This window comes from Ranitomeya variabilis, chromosome 3 (genome assembly GCF_051348905.1).
Source record: "Ranitomeya variabilis isolate aRanVar5 chromosome 3, aRanVar5.hap1, whole genome shotgun sequence".
In the NCBI taxonomy this organism is placed as follows: domain Eukaryota; kingdom Metazoa; phylum Chordata; class Amphibia; order Anura; family Dendrobatidae; genus Ranitomeya; species Ranitomeya variabilis.
In genome coordinates, this window is record NC_135234.1 from 172542815 (window position 1) to 172561988 (window position 19174).

The following is a 19174-nucleotide window of genomic DNA, read 5'->3' on the forward strand; positions in this document are numbered from 1 at the left end:
ACCAGTGACATTATACACAGGAGCTCTGTATATAGTGCCACTATCTACCCCACGGTGCCCTGATTGTAGTGCCTTCTGCACCATTCAATATTGTGTACTGACTTCACTCTTAGGCCCCAATCATCAATTAATTTTTGGCAGAATTTTTTTGTTAAACAGTTTGACATATTGCAAAATTTTTGCACAATAGGACATTTGTTTTTTTTAAGTCCTAGTTAGCTCCACCCACATTTTGAAAAGTTGGATGATCTTTGTCGGAAAGGGTGAGACCAAGCGTGATGTAGAGACAGGGACTCTGATTCCAGTGATGTGTCACTTACTAGGCTGTTTGTTGCTGTTTCAATAACATCAGTGTTTTAGCAGTAGGAGATTTTTGCTACAGGACTACTTGTCTCATACTATATAGTCCTCCTGCTCTCCGCTGCCCCATACCAATGATTTGTAGCTTTTTGTCTATGCACAATATACTCAGAAAGCTGAAAATCAGTGGTTTGGGCAGGGTTATACCGAGCTCAACATTCAGAGAATGAGTAGACCTGCAGCAGATAAAACAGTGATGTTATCAAATCTGCAGCAAGCAGCCTGGTAAGTGATGCACTGCTTGAATCTAGATTTGATGGGATAGTAAAAGCTTGGTGACAAATTCACTTCCTTTTAATTAATTATTTGCCACTTTATATTCCAGCACACTGTTCATCAAAACTGGCAGGAAAATGCCAGTCTTAATGAATTGGGGGCATAGTCTATATTTACTAAGACAATGCACAGCCTGTTATATGGTATCTCTATTGCTACCTATACAGCAGCGCAGAGTCCTGCTGCTGCGCTCTGTACAAGCAGTGACCAAGATGAGAAAGCGCCTATGCTTATGAGTCATGTCTACTATGCTGCGCTCTGCATACGTACTGCAGTCAGCAGTAGGTGAGTTGCTGTACTCTGAATGAAGCTAATGCTTTCTGTGCATCTGGCACTCACTGCTCCCATGCGCAGCTAATACAATCGGTACTTGCCAGACACTCAGTGATGATTCCCTATGGGCTGGTGCTGCCATCCTGGATCATATTGACCATAACATAGGCTTCAAATTTTACGCCATTCTAGAATTTGGCGCTAGTGTAAACAGCTACTGTGGCCCCCATACTATATAATTGGTGACTCCTACCGCCTCTCCTGCACAGAAAAATTCTCTTTACACAGCAGCAGAGCTATCATCTCCCTCACTACAACGCATCCTCTCTTTCCAGCACATCCGTCCTTCCTTTCCTTCAGCACATTCTTAGCGTCGGTTACTTTACAACATAATTGTGGTGCACATTTGATATATACACAGCAATAATAATCTGTTTTTTTTCAGGAAAGGATGCAGCGAAGTGGAGCGTTCTAGTTAAAGGGAATCTCTCACCAGGTTTTTGCTACCCCATCTGAGAGCAGCATAATGTTGGGGCAGAGAACCTGATTCTAAGTATGTGTCACTTATTGGGCTGTCTGCTGTTATTTTTTATAAAATTCCTGTTTTATCTACTGCAGATGTAGCAGTTCTCTGAATGCTGAGCTCTGTATAACTCCGCCCACACCACTGATTGGCAGATTTATGCCCAAGTACAGCGTAAAAACATCACAGAAAAAAATATACAGCCTCACTAACACGAGGTCAGATTAACAATACACTAGCAGGATGCAGAAGGCCCCCGTGATAAAGGCGGGGGCAGCACAGGTGCAAAATACTGATGCAGACAGCCTCTCACCCACCTACCAATTCACGGAGATGGTGTCTGTGTAGTATTAAACATGCACCCAGATGGAGCTTGCATAGGACGCCAGTTACACAGATACATGTGATGCACAGTGTCTGGCTTACAGCCTATTGAAGCCCATATCACTGGAATCAGGGTCTTTGTCTGCTATGCTGCTCTCAGATTAGCTGGACAAAATCTGGTAGAAGATTCTCTTTAAATCTCAAAGAGGACTTAAGTAGCAATAACTTTTCTATAATGAACAGGAAGGGACCCAAGAATCAACAACACACAAAAGATCAAAAAGGATAATGACGATCTACCATTGTGATCCAAAGCATGCGTGGACTGACAAATGATTGTAGATATCTGTAAGGATATTCCTCATGCTATAATTGTTTTTCTTCTCCAGAGAATCAGTGGAGTTATTTTCTGCACTACCGAAGTCTTAGAAGAACTATTCGATGAACTTAACAAAGAAGAAAAGGGATATCTTAGTTATGAAGAGTTCACTTCAGGACTGAGTACGTTACATTCTTTTAAAACAAATGCTATTATTTTCTTAGAAAAGCTAACTTTAATATTATGTGTGATCTGTATATAACCGTAGGGAAAATAATTCTGAAAGAAGAAACAAATGTCTCTCTAGCGCCACCTATATGTGCTAATGGTAGTGCTGTTGTGCGTGCTTGTGAAATTAAGTGTATATTAGTGACACTTTTACATTATGAATTTCTATATTTCATGGGGATATATTATTAGATAATTCACTTAAAAAAGAGAATATTTAATACATATGCCTCAATTCATCAAGGCATATAGAGAATTATGAAATAAAACTAAACTAAATGTTGCAAATCATTTGCGTGGCTCAAAATTGCACAAAAATGTAGCAACTTTTAGGATTTTTACACCAATCCCTGTTAACTGTGCCAAAATATTGATGGAACTGGGCCAGGACAGGGCATAGCAAAGCCTGTCCGATAATTTATGCTACAAAAGTGGAGCAAGTAACTCCAGAAATAGCCACCAGCCCCTAGCAGAGGCGCATGGCAGTTACAGGTGCTTCTCACAAAATGAGAAGATCATCAAAAAGTTAATTTATTTCATTTCTTCAATACAAAAAGTGAAACTCATATATTATAGAGTCATTACAAACAGAGTGGTCTATTTCAAGTGTTTATTTCTGTTAATGTTGATGATTATGGCTTACAGCCAATGAAAACCCAAAAGTTAATTAACTTTTTGATGATATTCTAATTTTGTGAGAGGCACCTGCATTAGATACAACAAATTCATTAGGAGGCGCATGCATCTTAATATATTTGGCCGGCCTTACTCCAGAGCTCCTTTCATTAATAATAGCATACAAAGCACCAGTCTTACAGGGGTTGTCAGTTGAAAACAAATTATCGCTTATCCATTTGATAGGTAATAACTTGCTGATCGGTGGCTTTCCAACTGCTCAGGCCAGCACCAAATAACAGATTGGGGAATTTTTATCCCTAATGGGGAACTGTTATTTTGGTCCTGCCCATCAATCCATTCATTCTCTATGGATCTACTGGAAAAAAGTTGAGTGCAGCATTTGTCAGACCCATACGGAATGAATGGAGCGCAGGTTGCACAGTGTCACTCCAGTGCTGATAAAATGCTGCTACTGCTGATCAGTGTTCAGATCTCCACTGATTAATAAGTGATAACTTGCTTTCACCAGAGGAAAGGTTTAACGAGGAAGAATATTTATAATTTGCCCACAGAATAAGAGATAAATGTATGAATGCTTGGTATGTTAGCAATCATAGTGGATAGGTGTGAATAGATGAAAAATGATCACAGGTCAACGCCTTTAATAAATATTTTTTGTTCATTGTCTTTTTCAGTTCACACTGCACTTTTATATTTTATCAAGCATATACAGTACAGACCAAAAGTTTGGGCACACCTTCTCATGTAAAGATTTTTCTGTATTTTCGTGACTATGAAAATTGTACATTCACACTGAAGGCATCAAAACTATGAATTAACACATGTGGAATTATACACTTAACAAAAAAGTGTGAAACAACTGAAAATATGTCTTATATTCTAGGTTCTTCAAAGTAGCCACCTTTTGCTTTGATGACTGCTTTGCACACTATGTATGTAGTCTCGAAAGCTTGCAATTTGTTACCATCTTTTCAGTTAGCCATTAAAAGGTATCAACCACTGAGGACTCTCAATTCTAAATATTTTTCTATCTACTGGCTAACAAGGTACCAAGATATATTTCTTTCCTGTTGCACACTCTTGGCATTCTCTTGATGAGCTTCAAGAGGTAGTCACTGGGAATGGTTTTCACTTCACAGGTGTGCCCTGTCAGGTTTAATAAGTGGGATTTCTTGCCTTATAAATGGGGTTGGGACCATCAGTTGTGTTGTGCAGAAGTCAGGTGGATACACAGCTGAGAGTCCTACTGAATAGACTGTTAGAATTTGTATTATGGCAAGAAAAAAGCAGCTAAGTAAAGAAAAACAATTGGCCATCATTACTTTAAGAAATGAAGGTCAGTCAGTCCAAAAAATTGGGAAAACTTTGAAAGTGTCCCCAAGTGCAGTGGCAAAAACCATCAAGCGCTACAAAGAAACTGGCTCACATGAGGACCACCCCAGGAAAGGAAGACCAAGAGTCACCTCTGCTTCTGAGGATAAGTTTATCCGAGTCACCAGCCTCAGAAATCGCAGGTTAACAGCAGCTCAGATTAGAGACCAGGTCAATGCCACACAGAGTTCTAGCAGGAGACACATCTCTTCAACAACTGTTAAGAGGAGACTGTGCAGCAGGCCTTCATGGTAAAATAGCTGCTAGGAAACCACTGCTAAGGACCAACAAGGGCCAACAAGTGCTAAGCATCTCTGGGAACTCCTTCAAGATTGATGGAAGACCATTCCCGGTGACTACCTCTTGAAGCTCATCAAGAGAATGCCAAGAGTGTGCAAAGCAGTCATCAAAGCAAATGGTGGCTACTTTGAAGAACCTAGAATATAAGACATAATTTCAGTTGTTTCACACTTTTTTGTTAAGTATATAATTCTACATGTGTTAATTCATAGTTTTGATGCCTTCAGTGTGAATGTACAATTTTCATGGTCATGAAAATACAGAAAAATCTTTAAATCAGAAGGTGTGTCCAAACTTTTGGTCTGTACTGTAGGTCATAAAAAACTTCCTGAATTTACATCAGAGGGGTTCTCCGGTACTTTACATTGGTGACTTATCCTTAGAATAGCCAATCAATATCAGATCTGCGGAGGTGTGATCCTTGCTCATTAACTGTTCTGGGTGTCAGCAGTGGCCAGATGGGCTCCGCTGTGGAAGGGAACTATTCAGTCATGTTAACTGTATAGTGGCCATGGCTAGGTACTTCATATCCATGTCTATTGATTTGAGCAGTACCCCGCTGCAGCCACTATACATTTAACGGAGCCATAATTATGCTTTGCAACTGATCACCTCCAGCTGCCGCCAGCACCGCCAACAGCTGAACGGCCGGCATGTCAGGTGTCACAACCCCACCAATCTGATATAGATGACTTATACTAAAGATTGACCATCAATATAAAGAACTGGACAACCCCTTTCAAGATGTCTCAGGCAACTATCCAATACATGGAGGCTAAAAAGGACTGTTATGGTTCTCAATGGCAAGAGAACATAGCCCAGCAAACATACGAACTAGCTCTTGGAAGGATGGAAACTAAACTGACCATGAACTAAACCTGCCGCACAACTAACAGTAGCCGGGTAGCGTAGCCTGCGTTTTATCCCTAGACGCCCAGCGCCGGCCGGAGGACTAACTAATCCTGGCAGAGGAAAATATAGTCCTGGCTCACCTCTAGAGAAATTTCCCCGAAAGGCAGACAGAGGCCCCCACAAATATTGGCGGTGATTTTAGATGAAATGACAAACGTAGTATGAAAATAGGTTTAGCAAAATTGAGGTCCGCTTACTAGATAGCAGGAAGACAGAAAGGGCACTTTCATGGTCAGCTGAAAACCCTATCAAAATACCATCCTGAAATTACTTTAAGACTCTAGTATTAACTCATAACATCAGAGTGGCAATTTCAGATCACAAGAGCTTTCCAGACACAGAAACGAAACTACAGCTGTGAACTGGAACAAAATGCAAAAACAAACAAGGACTAAGTCCAACTTAGCTGGGAGTTGTCTAGCAGCAGGAACATGCACAGAAAGGCTTCTGATTACAATGTTGACCGGCATGGAAGTGACAGAGGAGCAAGGCTAAATAGCGACTCCCACATCCTGATGGAAACAGGTGAACAGAGAGGATGATGCACACCAGTTCAATTCCACCAGTGGCCACCGGGGGAGCCCAAAATCCAATTTCACAACAGTACCCCCCCCTCAAGGAGGGGGCACCGAACCCTCACCAGAACCACCAGGGCGATCAGGATGAGCCCTATGAAAGCCACGGACCAAATCGGAGGCATGAACATCAGAGGCAGTCACCCAAGAATTATCCTCCTGACCGTATCCCTTCCATTTGACGAGATACTGGAGTTTCCGTCTGGAAACACGGGAGTCCAAGATTTTTTCCACAACGTACTCCAACTCGCCCTCAACCAACACCGGAGCAGGAGGCTCAACGGAAGGCACAACCGGTACCTCATACCTGCGCAATAATGACCGATGAAAAACATTATGAATAGAAAAAGATGCAGGGAGGTCCAAACGGAAGGACACAGGGTTAAGAATCTCCAATATCTTGTACGGGCCGATGAACCGAGGCTTAAACTTGGGAGAAGAAACCCTCATAGGGACAAAACGAGAAGACAACCACACCAAGTCCCCAACACAAAGCCGAGGACCAACCCGACGCCGGCGGTTGGCAAAAAGCTGAGTCTTCCCCTGGGACAACTTCAAATTGTCCACTACCTGCCCCCAAATCTGATGCAACCTCTCCACCACAGCATCCACTCCAGGACAATCCGAAGATTCCACCTGACCAGAAGAAAATCGAGGATGAAACCCCGAATTACAGAAAAAGGGAGACACCAAGGTGGCAGAACTGGCCCGATTATTGAGGGCAAACTCCGCTAAAGGCAAAAAAGCAACCCAATCATCCTGATCTGCAGACACAAAACACCTCAAATATGTCTCCAAGGTCTGATTCGTCCGCTCGGTCTGGCCATTAGTCTGAGGATGGAAAGCAGACGAGAAAGACAAATCTATGCCCATCCTAGCACAGAATGCTCGCCAAAATCTAGACACGAATTGGGTACCTCTGTCAGAAACGATATTCTCCGGAATACCATGCAAACGGACCACATTTTGAAAAAACAGAGGAACCAACTCGGAAGAAGAAGGCAACTTAGGCAGGGGAACCAAATGGACCATCTTAGAGAAACGATCACACACCACCCAGATGACAGACATCTTCTGAGAAACAGGAAGATCCGAAATAAAATCCATCGAGATGTGCGTCCAGGGCCTCTTCGGGATAGGCAAGGGCAACAACAATCCACTAGCCCGAGAACAACAAGGCTTGGCCCGAGCACAAACGTCACAAGACTGCACGAAGCCTCGCACATCTCGAGACAGGGAAGGCCACCAGAAGGACCTTGCCACCAAAATCCCTGGTGCCAAAGATTCCAGGATGACCTGCCAACGCAGAAGAATGAACCTCAGAAATGACTTTACTGGTCCAATCATCAGGAACAAACAGTCTACCAGGTGGGCAACGATCAGGTCTATCCGCCTGAAACTCCTGCAAGGCCCGCCGCAGGTCTGGAGAAACGGCAGACAATATCACTCCATCCTTAAGGATACCTGTAGGTTCAGAATTACCAGGGGAGTCAGGCTCAAAACTCCTAGAAAGGGCATCCGCCTTAACATTCTTAGAACCCGGCAGGTAGGACACCACAAAATTAAACCGAGAGAAAAACAACGACCAGCGCGCCTGTCTAGGATTCAGGCGTCTGGCGGACTCAAGATAAATTAGATTTTTGTGGTCAGTCAATACCACCACCTGATGTCTAGCCCCCTCAAGCCAATGACGCCACTCCTCAAAAGCCCACTTCATGGCCAAAAGCTCCCGATTCCCAACATCATAATTCCGCTCGGCGGGCGAAAATTTACGCGAGAAAAAAGCACAAGGTCTCATCACGGAGCAATCGGAACTTCTCTGCGACAAAACCGCCCCAGCTCCGATTTCAGAAGCGTCGACCTCAACCTGAAAAGGAAGAGCAACATCAGGCTGATGCAACACAGGGGCGGAAGAAAAGCGGCGCTTAAGCTCCCGAAAGGCCTCCACAGCAGCAGGGGACCAATCAGCAACATCAGCACCCTTCTTAGTCAAATCAGTCAATGGTTTAACAACATCAGAAAAACCAGCAATAAATCGACGATAAAAGTTAGCAAAGCCCAAAAATTTCTGAAGACTCTTAAGAGAAGAGGGTTGCGTCCAATCACAAATAGCCTGAACCTTGACAGGATCCATCTCGATGGAAGAGGGGGAAAAAATATATCCCAAAAAGGAAATCTTTTGAACCCCAAAAACGCACTTAGAACCCTTCACACACAAGGAATTAGACCGCAAAACCTGAAAAACCCTCCTGACCTGCTGGACATGAGAGTCCGAGTCATCCGAAAAAATCAAAATATCATCCAGATACACAATCATAAATTTATCCAAATAATCACGGAAAATGTCATGCATAAAGGACTGAAAGACTGAAGGGGCATTTGAAAGACCAAAAGGCATCACCAAATACTCAAAGTGGCCCTCGGGCGTATTAAATGCGGTCTTCCACTCATCCCCCTGCTTAATTCGCACCAAATTATACGCCCCACGAAGATCTATCTTAGAGAACCACTTGGCCCCCTTTATGCGAGCAAACAAATCAGTCAGCAGTGGCAACGGATATTGATATTTAACCGTGATTTTATTCAAAAGCCGATAATCAATGCACGGCCTCAAAGAGCCATCTTTCTTAGCCACAAAGAAAAAACCGGCTCCTAAGGGAGATGACGAAGGACGAATATGTCCCTTTTCCAAGGACTCCTTTATATATTCTCGCATAGCAGCATGTTCAGGCACAGACAGATTAAATAAACGACCCTTAGGGTATTTACTACCCGGAATAAAATCTATGGCACAATCGCACTCCCGGTGCGGAGGTAATGAACCAAGCTTAGGTTCTTCAAAAACGTCACGATATTCAGTCAAGAATTCAGGAATCTCAGAGGGAATAGATGATGAAATGGAAACCACAGGTACGTCCCCATGCGTCCCCTTACATCCCCAGCTTAACACAGACATAGCTTTCCAGTCAAGGACTGGGTTATGAGATTGCAGCCATGGCAATCCAAGCACCAACACATCATGTAGGTTATACAGCACAAGAAAGCGAATAATCTCCTGGTGATCCGGATTAATCCGCATAGTTACTTGTGTCCAGTATTGTGGTTTATTGCTAGCCAATGGGGTGGAGTCAATCCCCTTCAGGGGTATAGGAGTTTCAAGAGGCTCCAAATCATACCCACAGCGTTTGGCAAAGGACCAATCCATAAGACTCAAAGCGGCGCCAGAGTCGACATAGGCATCCGCGGTAATAGATGATAAAGAACAAATCAGGGTCACAGATAGAATAAACTTAGACTGTAAAGTGCCAATTGAAACAGACTTATCAAGCTTCTTAGTACGCTTAGAGCATGCTGATATAACATGAGTTGAATCACCGCAATAGAAGCACAACCCATTTTTTCGTCTAAAATTCTGCCGTTCACTTCTGGACAGAATTCTATCACATTGCATATTCTCTGGCGTCTTCTCAGTAGACACCGCCAAATGGTGCACAGGTTTGCGCTCCCGCAGACGCCTATCGATCTGGATAGCCATTGTCATGGACTCATTCAGACCCGCAGGCACAGGGAACCCCACCATAACATCCTTAATGGCATCAGAGAGACCCTCTCTGAAATTCGCCGCCAGGGCGCACTCATTCCACTGAGTAAGCACAGCCCATTTACGGAATTTCTGGCAGTATATTTCAGCTTCGTCTTGCCCCTGAGATAGGGACATCAAGGCCTTTTCCGCCTGAAGTTCTAACTGAGGTTCCTCATAAAGCAACCCCAAGGCCAGAAAAAACGCATCCACATTGAGCAACGCAGGATCCCCTGGAGCCAATGCAAAAGCCCAATCCTGAGGGTCGCCCCGGAGCAAGGAAATCACAATCCTGACCTGCTGAGCAGGATCTCCAGCAGAGCGAGATTTCAGGGACAAAAACAACTTGCAATTATTTTTGAAATTTTGAAAGCAAGATCTATTCCCCGAGAAAAATTCAGGCAAAGGAATTCTAGGTTCAGATATAGGAACATGAACAACAAAATCTTGTAAGTTTTGAACTTTCGTGGTGAGATTATTCAAACCTGCAGCTAAACTCTGAATATCCATTTTAAACAGGTGAACACAGAGCCATTCCAGGATTAGAAGGAGAGAGAGAGAGAGAGAAAGGCTGCAATATAGGCAGACTTGCAAGAGATTCAATTACAAGCACACTCAGAACTGAGAAAAAAAAAAAAAAAAATCTTCAGCAGACTTCTCTTTTCTCTCCTATCTCTGTCAATTAATTTAACCCTTTATGGCCGGTCAAACTGTTATGGTTCTCAATGGCAAGAGAACATAGCCCAGCAAACATACGAACTAGCTCTTGGAAGGATGGAAACTAAACTGACCATGAACTAAACCTGCCGCACAACTAACAGTAGCCGGGTAGCGTAGCCTGCGTTTTATCCCTAGACGCCCAGCGCCGGCCGGAGGACTAACTAATCCTGGCAGAGGAAAATATAGTCCTGGCTCACCTCTAGAGAAATTTCCCCGAAAGGCAGACAGAGGCCCCCACAAATATTGGCGGTGATTTTAGATGAAATGACAAACGTAGTATGAAAATAGGTTTAGCAAAATTGAGGTCCGTTTACTAGATAGCAGGAAGACAGAAAGGGCACTTTCATGGTCAGCTGAAAACCCTATCAAAATACCATCCTGAAATTACTTTAAGACTCTAGTATTAACTCATAACATCAGAGTGGCAATTTCAGATCACAAGAGCTTTCCAGACACAGAAACGAAACTACAGCTGTGAACTGGAACAAAATGCAAAAACAAACAAGGACTAAGTCCAACTTAGCTGGGAGTTGTCTAGCAGCAGGAACATGCACAGAAAGGCTTCTGATTACAATGTTGACCGGCATGGAAGTGACAGAGGAGCAAGGCTAAATAGCGACTCCCACATCCTGATGGAAACAGGTGAACAGAGAGGATGATGCACACCAGTTCAATTCCACCAGTGGCCACCGGGGGAGCCCAAAATCCAATTTCACAACAAAGGACACTTGAACAAAGAGTCTGCCTTTAGCCTTAATCTGGCAGATATGGGACTGGATACCATTTACTAAACTGCATAGGGAAGCACAGCAAATGGCGAATGGCTGCCATCCATCAGAACTGTGGTATCTGTTGGACAGACAAATAATAAATGTAGATGGCTGAGAGTAGGCACTAACATGCTGTGCTGAGGGTAAGAGTCTGCACAGACTGACCAGTGGAACAAAACCACCGCCGATAGGTAAACTTTTCAGCAATCATTTGAATGCCTGTTTATACAAGCAGACCAAAGTAAATGATGCACACCAAGCAATATATAGTAGATTGCTCAGTGCGCATAGGCTGCTATTGTTCTCGGCAGTATGAGTTGTGCTTGCATTGTATGAACAAGCTGTAATGACACGGATGGTGTCACTGGTGCAGCCTAGGGGGCGCTATCAGAGAGCACAGGGAGTGGAGAAACAAGGCACGCAGAGCGCAAGGATCTGAGACTAAGCAGTGAGCACAGGACCTGAAACAAAGCAGTCACATGATAACAGGGGGGCGGAGTCACTGCACATGCAGCCAAGGAAGGCAGCTGGGAGCACGGAGTACAGGGCACAGAACGTAAACATAGTCAAAGGAGAGCTGAAGGTCAAAAACCAGATGAGAGCATTTTACCGAGGGCTAAGACAGAGTAAAGAGAGACGAGCCAAGGGGTCAGATAACTGGGAAGGACAGGGCAGTACAATGCAGGATACAGAGGCAAAAGTCAGGGTCCAAACCGGGTCATACACAGCAAAAGCTCACATGCACAGAGGCACCACGATTACGGATGAGTACCCTGGGTCAGCCACCACAAACCGAGTATACGGAAGTATCACCGACACCAAACTCAGGAAATACCAAGATTAAATAGCCGCCCCAGAACCAAAGAGAGGCAGACTAGAATTAACTCTGACCTGACCAGGATGGAGGCGGAATCATCCTGTCAGAGTCATGACACAAGCATTTTGATTTTTTGGTGGGTGATCGGCAACCTGTTTTGCAGCAAAATAATCAAGAGACAAGCATTTTTAGCAAAGCTCACTCACAATTTTTCTACAGTATGAGTGCCCCTTAAAGGGTTATTCCCATCTCCAAGATGCTATCCTAATATTTAGTAAGTGTAATAATAATAATAATGATAATAATATTAGCAAATGCCTTTAATTAGAAATGTAGTATAGTTCTTCTGATTCACTGTGTCGTTTACCGCATGTGCAAGACATTGCAATAGCTTAGGTATCAATGATTATGACCACTAACCACTATATGAGTGGTCGTAACCATGGATACCGAAGTTACTGCAATGCCTGCACATGGGGTAAACAACATAACGAATCAGAACTATACTACATTTCTAATTGGAGGCATTAGCTAATATTATTATTATTATACCTACGACATCCTCAGTTCTGATGCACGTCTTAGGAACATGGTCAGGATTGTCTATTTTTCCTATTGTTATATATAAATATAGCTTGATGAAACTTTTGAAGAGCCATACATATATTTCTGTAGTAGAGGACAGACTGGAATGAAGGGTTTATTTATAGATGGACATCAAATTCTTTAAAGCTGAAGCACAAAAGGCACTTTCATCTGAGATCACAAGCTAATTCCTATTGTCTATTTTGTCCTGTATCCATGTTAAGTGATACATAGCAATAAGGAAGTGGTTAAAGAGGTTCAGAGAAATGCTATCATTGCCCTATTAACTCTTACATTTAGTGTTTTTAGCAGCTTAGTCCAGTACATATTATCACCAGGATATTTTAGATTTATGTTCTACATTTAGTTTTCGGTTTCCTAATTTCCTGTTACCCATTACAGAACACGGCCAACTCTTTTTTTACTGCATGTTTATGGGTGGTGGTCTCAGAGTACTGAACAAACACAGAAAGGAAGGGCGAAAATCAAGTGGAAATTACGCAACTGGGTCTAAGTGTCCACCCCACCCATTGCTGCTTAATATGGACACTGTTTTAAATAACTTTCCATAGTGATTTCCAACAGAAAATTATTAGAATAATGAGAGAAATGTTTTCCCCGATTTTTATGTTTTTGTGCATTTTATCTCCTTGAATTTTCATTTTACTGCAAAGTTTATACCAAGGTGAAAATTTAGTATACTCATTTTAAAGCCACGTTCATAGGTTCAGTATTCAGTCAGTATTTCACATCAGTATTTGTAAGTGAAAATGATAAGTGGAACACATAACTACAGTTGTACTCAAAATGATCCATTACAAACCAGGTTTATGTGGGCATGATAACTTAATTTGTACATCATGCGCTAGATTTGCATGAGCAGCGATGACACCACTTGTGCAAATTATGTTATCATGACCACAGGAGCGTGATAACATGGAAAGAAGGCTGACTAGTCTGGGGCAACTAACGTCCCATCAAATAGTCAAAGCCCTAATTAGAATAATAAACAGGATTGTTATAAATGCTTTTTTATACCTTGTTTTCACTCAATAATGTTATACAGGGCTGGTTAGGGAGGGAATTTGCTCATACATAGATGAATGCTGCTGAGTTTGAGGGCATGGAGGACCGGACAGGTTCCCTTTAAATGCAAGTTTGATTTCAAACCAAACTGATGACATCTGTTTTGGGGGCTGGGCTGAGCTCTTCTCAGAGAGGAGTGAGAGGAGGCAGCTGCTGAGGAGGCGGGGAGCGGATATTACACGTGCCGGGACCGGGAGGCAGAGCTGTAGGGAGATCATCCCTTCCATAATATTGACTCCAAGGTCTTCACTCCGTAATAATCTAAGACAGAACGACCAAATGATTGGACATTAGTTTAATTGGTATTTGGATGGATGCATTGCAGTTCCTCCTGGGGCTCTGATGGACGTGATTGTCTTGATGTCTTATTGAGTTGTCATAGGCTCGTGGAGCAAGTTTTAGGGGTGTAACTTTCCTAAAGAAAAAAGTCTTTCTGCGAATGTGTTCGATAAAAGATTTTTCATTACAACAAAACATGGTTATTCTAACTATCTTCCGAAGAATTCACAAGTAGACAACTTCTTTCCAGATGAGTGGAGTGTGTCAGCTGTCCGATAAAAGGATTGTTATAGCCCATCAGTGCCACGGAATTCCCAAGGACCAATTTTTGCGTCTTAGGAGAAACCGTAGCCGTATAGAGGATTTCCAGACAGAATCTCAAGCACTTACAAATAGGTTTCAAGAAAGAAAGAGGCTACCCATGGAAGATTGTATCCAGGGCTTATGAACATTCTTACAATAGTCGGAGAGAGGACTTGCTGAAACCTCGGCACAGGTCACTAATCTGAGAATCACGGGGTTTTTTTTCAATCTGGAGAAGAAGGAGCAAGACATTAAAATTCATCTGGCATCTTTTTTGCATCCAGAGGACACCTATTTTAGAACTATAAAAGCATTGCTTGATACAAATTAGTATCAGCTCATTTGTATATGGACTAATTGCACAAAGTGGACATCTTTATTTTTTATTGTTAATTTCTGATTTTTGTTTAGTTGTTTAATAACAGAAAGATAGTAGAGAGGGAATGAGAGGGAATTTTTATTTAAACTATATTTGAAAAGTGATTAGATTGCTACATTAAATATATAGACAGCTAGAATTAAATAAAACTCTGGTTTCAAACCATCTCTTTAAATATATTACAACCAATGTAACAAATTATTTCTTCCAATTCAGCACAAAATGCCACTTTTATTGATAACTGCAGTTTCAGAATTAGTCAACCCCTTCATGACAAGCATCTCTAGTACAACACCCCTTGGCTGGTATGACCTTCTTCAAAAGTGGAAAATAGCCAAACACCAGTTACTAGTAGTGTTCCCAATGAGTCTTGGCCCATTCCTCATGGGCATTGGCCTCCAGTTTACCGATATTCATGGGGTATGGTAGAAAAATTTAAGTGAAGAGTAGGGATGAGCGAACCGAACAGTAAAGTGTCCGTTGCTGAACCCTGAACACAAACTTTTTTAATTTATGTCCAATTCCCTATTCAGGTTTGCCAGTGTAGTAAAGCTTGTTGAAAGGCTGCAGATCAGCCAATCAAACAAGCTTTTAATCTTTGGGCACCTCAGGAGCCATCACAGCCATGCCAAGAATTGAAGTGGTAGTGTTCTCTCCTACAAACAGCCCCTAACTTAAGGAATCTCCTTGTCAGAAGTGTCCTCTCATCACCATCAGTGACTGGCACATTCCCTTGTAACAATAAAAAATGCAAAACGTGTACCCACATATTGCCAACAAATATAGTCCACGTGCCAAACACAAATCAGGACTATAAGGTCATGGGTTCCTTTTCTTGCACATCTTCCAACGTGGTGTACGTGATACAATGTACGAGGTGCCCTGGAAGTATCTATATTGGGGAAACCATGCAAATACTACAAACTAGGGTGAATCTACACAGACAAACAATCAGGAATGAAATGGACTCACTTGTTTGAAAACATTTCTCTGGACCTGGACACAGTATGACAGACTTAAAAGTCTTAGTACTAACAGGTAATTTTAAGGACCACAGGGAAAGAAAAATTTGGGAATTCAAACTGATGAAGATGTTCAATTCGTTAACACTAGGACTCAATTTAACACCTGGATTTATGAGTCACTACATGGATACAATTCACACCTCCACCAGATGGACTCAGAATAACTAAGAACATTATTCCCACTGCCTCTCCATTTGTAAGAAAATGCCTAATCTGATTACCTTGACTTATCTTTAGGAGGCATCACACTTTCCCACCCCTCTGAACAAATGTCCTGCTGTAGTATAAATGTTGTGCTTGTTTCTTATTAATCTATTTGTAATCTGCCTGAAGAAGGAGCCACTGTGCTCTGAAAGCTTGCAAACATATTATTTTCTGGTTAGCCAATAAGGGTATCACTCCTAGAATACTTCTGTCATCATTGGGCAGAAAAGTATTCACATTAATACTGACCTACAAAGACATCCATAACCTGTCTCTTCCATACATCTCTAAACTAATCTCCCGATATCTTCCCTCACGTAGTCTCCGGTCCTCCCAAGACCTCATTCTCTCCTCCACACTTAGTTGCTCCTCATCCAACTGCCTCCAAGACTTCTCCCGAATATCACCCATCCTCTGGAATTCTTTGCCCCAACACGTCCAACTATCAACCACATTCGGATCCTTCAGACGGAACCTGAAAACCCACCTCTTCACGAAAGCTTACAGCCTGCACTGACCCTACTGCCTCCTCACCACTACCGGAGCTACCGCCTCACCAACACTGGAGTTGCTGCAACCATCAACCTATTGTCTCCTTCCCCACCATCCTGTAGAATGTAAGCCCACAAGGGCAGGTTCCTCTCCCCTCTGTATCAGTCTGTAATTGTTAGTTTGCTTACTGTAAGTGATATTTGTAATTTGTATGTGGGGGTACTGTCCTTTAAGCTGCTATGCGTACTCGGCCCCACCCCATTTTTCGGGAGTACTGTGCCTGTAAGCTGCTGTTTGTATGGAAATAAATTACTGGCATCAGTCATCTCATTGCCATTTCTGTATAAGCTGACCCGAGTATAAGCCGAGGCACTTAATTTTGCCACGGAAAACTGGGTAAGCTTATTGACTCGAGTATAAGCTGGGTATGCATTGTCCCCTCATCCCTGTCATGCTATGTGTGGCTCCCCCTGTTGTATGCATGGCTTGGTGTCGCCCCCCTGTATGCATGGCTCCCCTGTACTCCCCCATGTATGCATGGCTCCCCCGTACTCCCTGTGTATGCATTGCTCCCCGTACTCCCTCGTGTATGCATAGCTCCCCATACTTCCCCATGTATGCATGGCATGGCTCAGCTCGGCTCAGCTCCCCTGCCCTCCCCCATAATAATCACCCCCTCCTGGTGCAGTCTCTGCTCTTTCCTGCTTCTCTGCTGTCCTGCACCGGCGGCTCTCTCCTCTGCTCAATGGTCACGTGGTACCTACCGCTCATTAAGGTAATGAATATGTGCTACTTGCCTATGGGAGTGGTGATGCTTACATGTTCATTACCTTAATGAGTGGTATCACGTGACCGCTCTGCGCAGGAAGAAGCTGCTGGTGCCCAGACAACAAAAAAATGTGCTGAAAATCTCAGCTTATACACGAGTATATACGGTAAATAATATTTCTGGACTGGTGTGTGTTTTTTTTAGTATTCTGGAAAATAAATAATTAGCATTGGCTGTCTCATCGCAAAAGAAATAGTTTTCCTAAACTGGTGTTTTTTTTAGTAGTCTGGTAAGTAAATAATTGTCATCAACCATCTTGTTTGCCATTTCTAGGCCAAAGAAATATTTTTTCTGGACCAAAGAAATAATTTTCCTAAACCGTGTGTGTTTCATAGCACTCTGGGAAATAAATAATTGACATCAGCCATCTAGTTGCCATTTTTAGGTCAAAGAAATAATTTTTCAGGACAGCTGTGTGTTTTCTACAGGTGTAGCAAATAAATAATTTGCATTAGCTATCTCAAGGAATGAATTTTTCTGGATGGCTGTGTGCTTTTTAGTAATCTGGGAAATAAATACTTGGCATCAGCCATCTCCTTGCCATTAGTAGGCCAAAGAAATATTTTTGCAGAAAAGTTGTGTGTTTTCTAGTATCTAGAAATAAATAATTGACATCAGTCATTTCGCTGCCATTTCTAGTCCAAATAAATAATTGTTCTGGACTTGTGTGTGTTTTTTAGTAGTCTAGCAAACAAATAATTGGCATCAGCTGTCTCGTTGCCATTTCTAGGCCAAATAAATATTTTTCCTAAACCAGTGTGTGTTTTATAGTAGTCTGGATAATAAATAATTGTCATCAACCAACTCGTTGCCATTTCTAGGCCAAAAAATAATTTTTCTGGACCTTGTGTGTTTTTTAGTAATCTGGAAAATATATAATTGGCATCAGCCATCTTGCTGCCACTTCTAGACCAAATAAATAATTTTCCTAAAACACGAGGTGTTTTATAGTAGCGTTGCAAATAAATAATTGGCATCAGCCATCTCTTTGCCATTTCTAGGCCAAAGAAATACATTGCCTAAACCAGTATACGTTTTATAATAATCTGGGAAATAAATAGTTGGCATCAGCCATCTCCTTGCCATTAGTAGGCCAAAGAAATAATTTTGCAGGAACGTTGTGTGTTTTCTAGTACTGTTGCAAATAAACAAACCTACTCTTCCGCCAACTCTTTGCCAGTAGTGTTTCTAAAAAACACTTCCAAAAATGAGGAGAGCATCAAATAGGGGATGTGGACGTGGTGATGCTGGGGTAATTGCTGTTGGTGGTGGTGTAGCTGATGCAGGGAGAGGACGTGATCATTCTGTACCTGCTATGTGCCCAAATTCAACACGTTTCTCTGGTGACAAGATGTTATGGGTTTTGGTAGGCCCCAATACCGCTGCATGAATGGTGAGGCCATGAGATGTTGAAAAGGTTTTACATTCGATGGCTGAGAGTGGTTTCAGTTCCTTCACATTATCTTCCACCCAGTCCAGGGTGGGAATTGTACAGTGGGCACATAAGTACCATGTTCATCAGGCTTCCACCTCACTCCCTTGCAAGTGAGCCAAGCAGTCTGAGCCTCAAGCCTGCAGCAGTCTCTTCTGCTTTTTGATTACTCCGTTGGCTGTGGTTCCATGGCCCATCAATCTAGCCTTGTCCCAGAAGTGGAAGAGACTGAGTGCACTGATGCCCAACCTCTTGTTATGTTCAATTTGATGTAAGGGTATGCTGAGCTGTCAATATTATGATAGACAGCTCAATTGTCCAGTCTGAGGCTTGGGCATGCTTAGCTGTCAGTGTAGTGAATGACAGTCCAGTTGCCCAATTAGGGCTGGGGTGTGCTGGGTGTAGTACAGGTGTCTCCTGTTCATAATGATTCCCAGGCTATTTAGCTGTCTGTCTGCCTCTTATTTATGCCAGTTGGAGCTCTGCTCAGTTTGGTGTGTGTTTGTACTGTACTTTCAGTTTTGTTTTTTTATCTTTGTTGACCGACCTTGGATTTGCTTTTGACCATGTTTG

General features: G+C 42.6%; 1 protein-coding gene across 2 annotated transcripts in view; it reads left to right on the forward strand.

Moving 5' to 3' along the window:
* LOC143815558 (EF-hand calcium-binding domain-containing protein 4B-like) overlaps nt 1-19174 on the forward strand; it is a 127571-nt gene that overhangs the window by 46563 nt on the left and 61834 nt on the right. For both annotated transcript variants that reach the window (XM_077294874.1, XM_077294875.1), the window contains exon 3: nt 2146-2257. In XM_077294874.1, coding sequence (XP_077150989.1) covers nt 2146-2257 — 112 coding nt within the window. The remainder of the gene's footprint in view (nt 1-2145; nt 2258-19174) is intronic.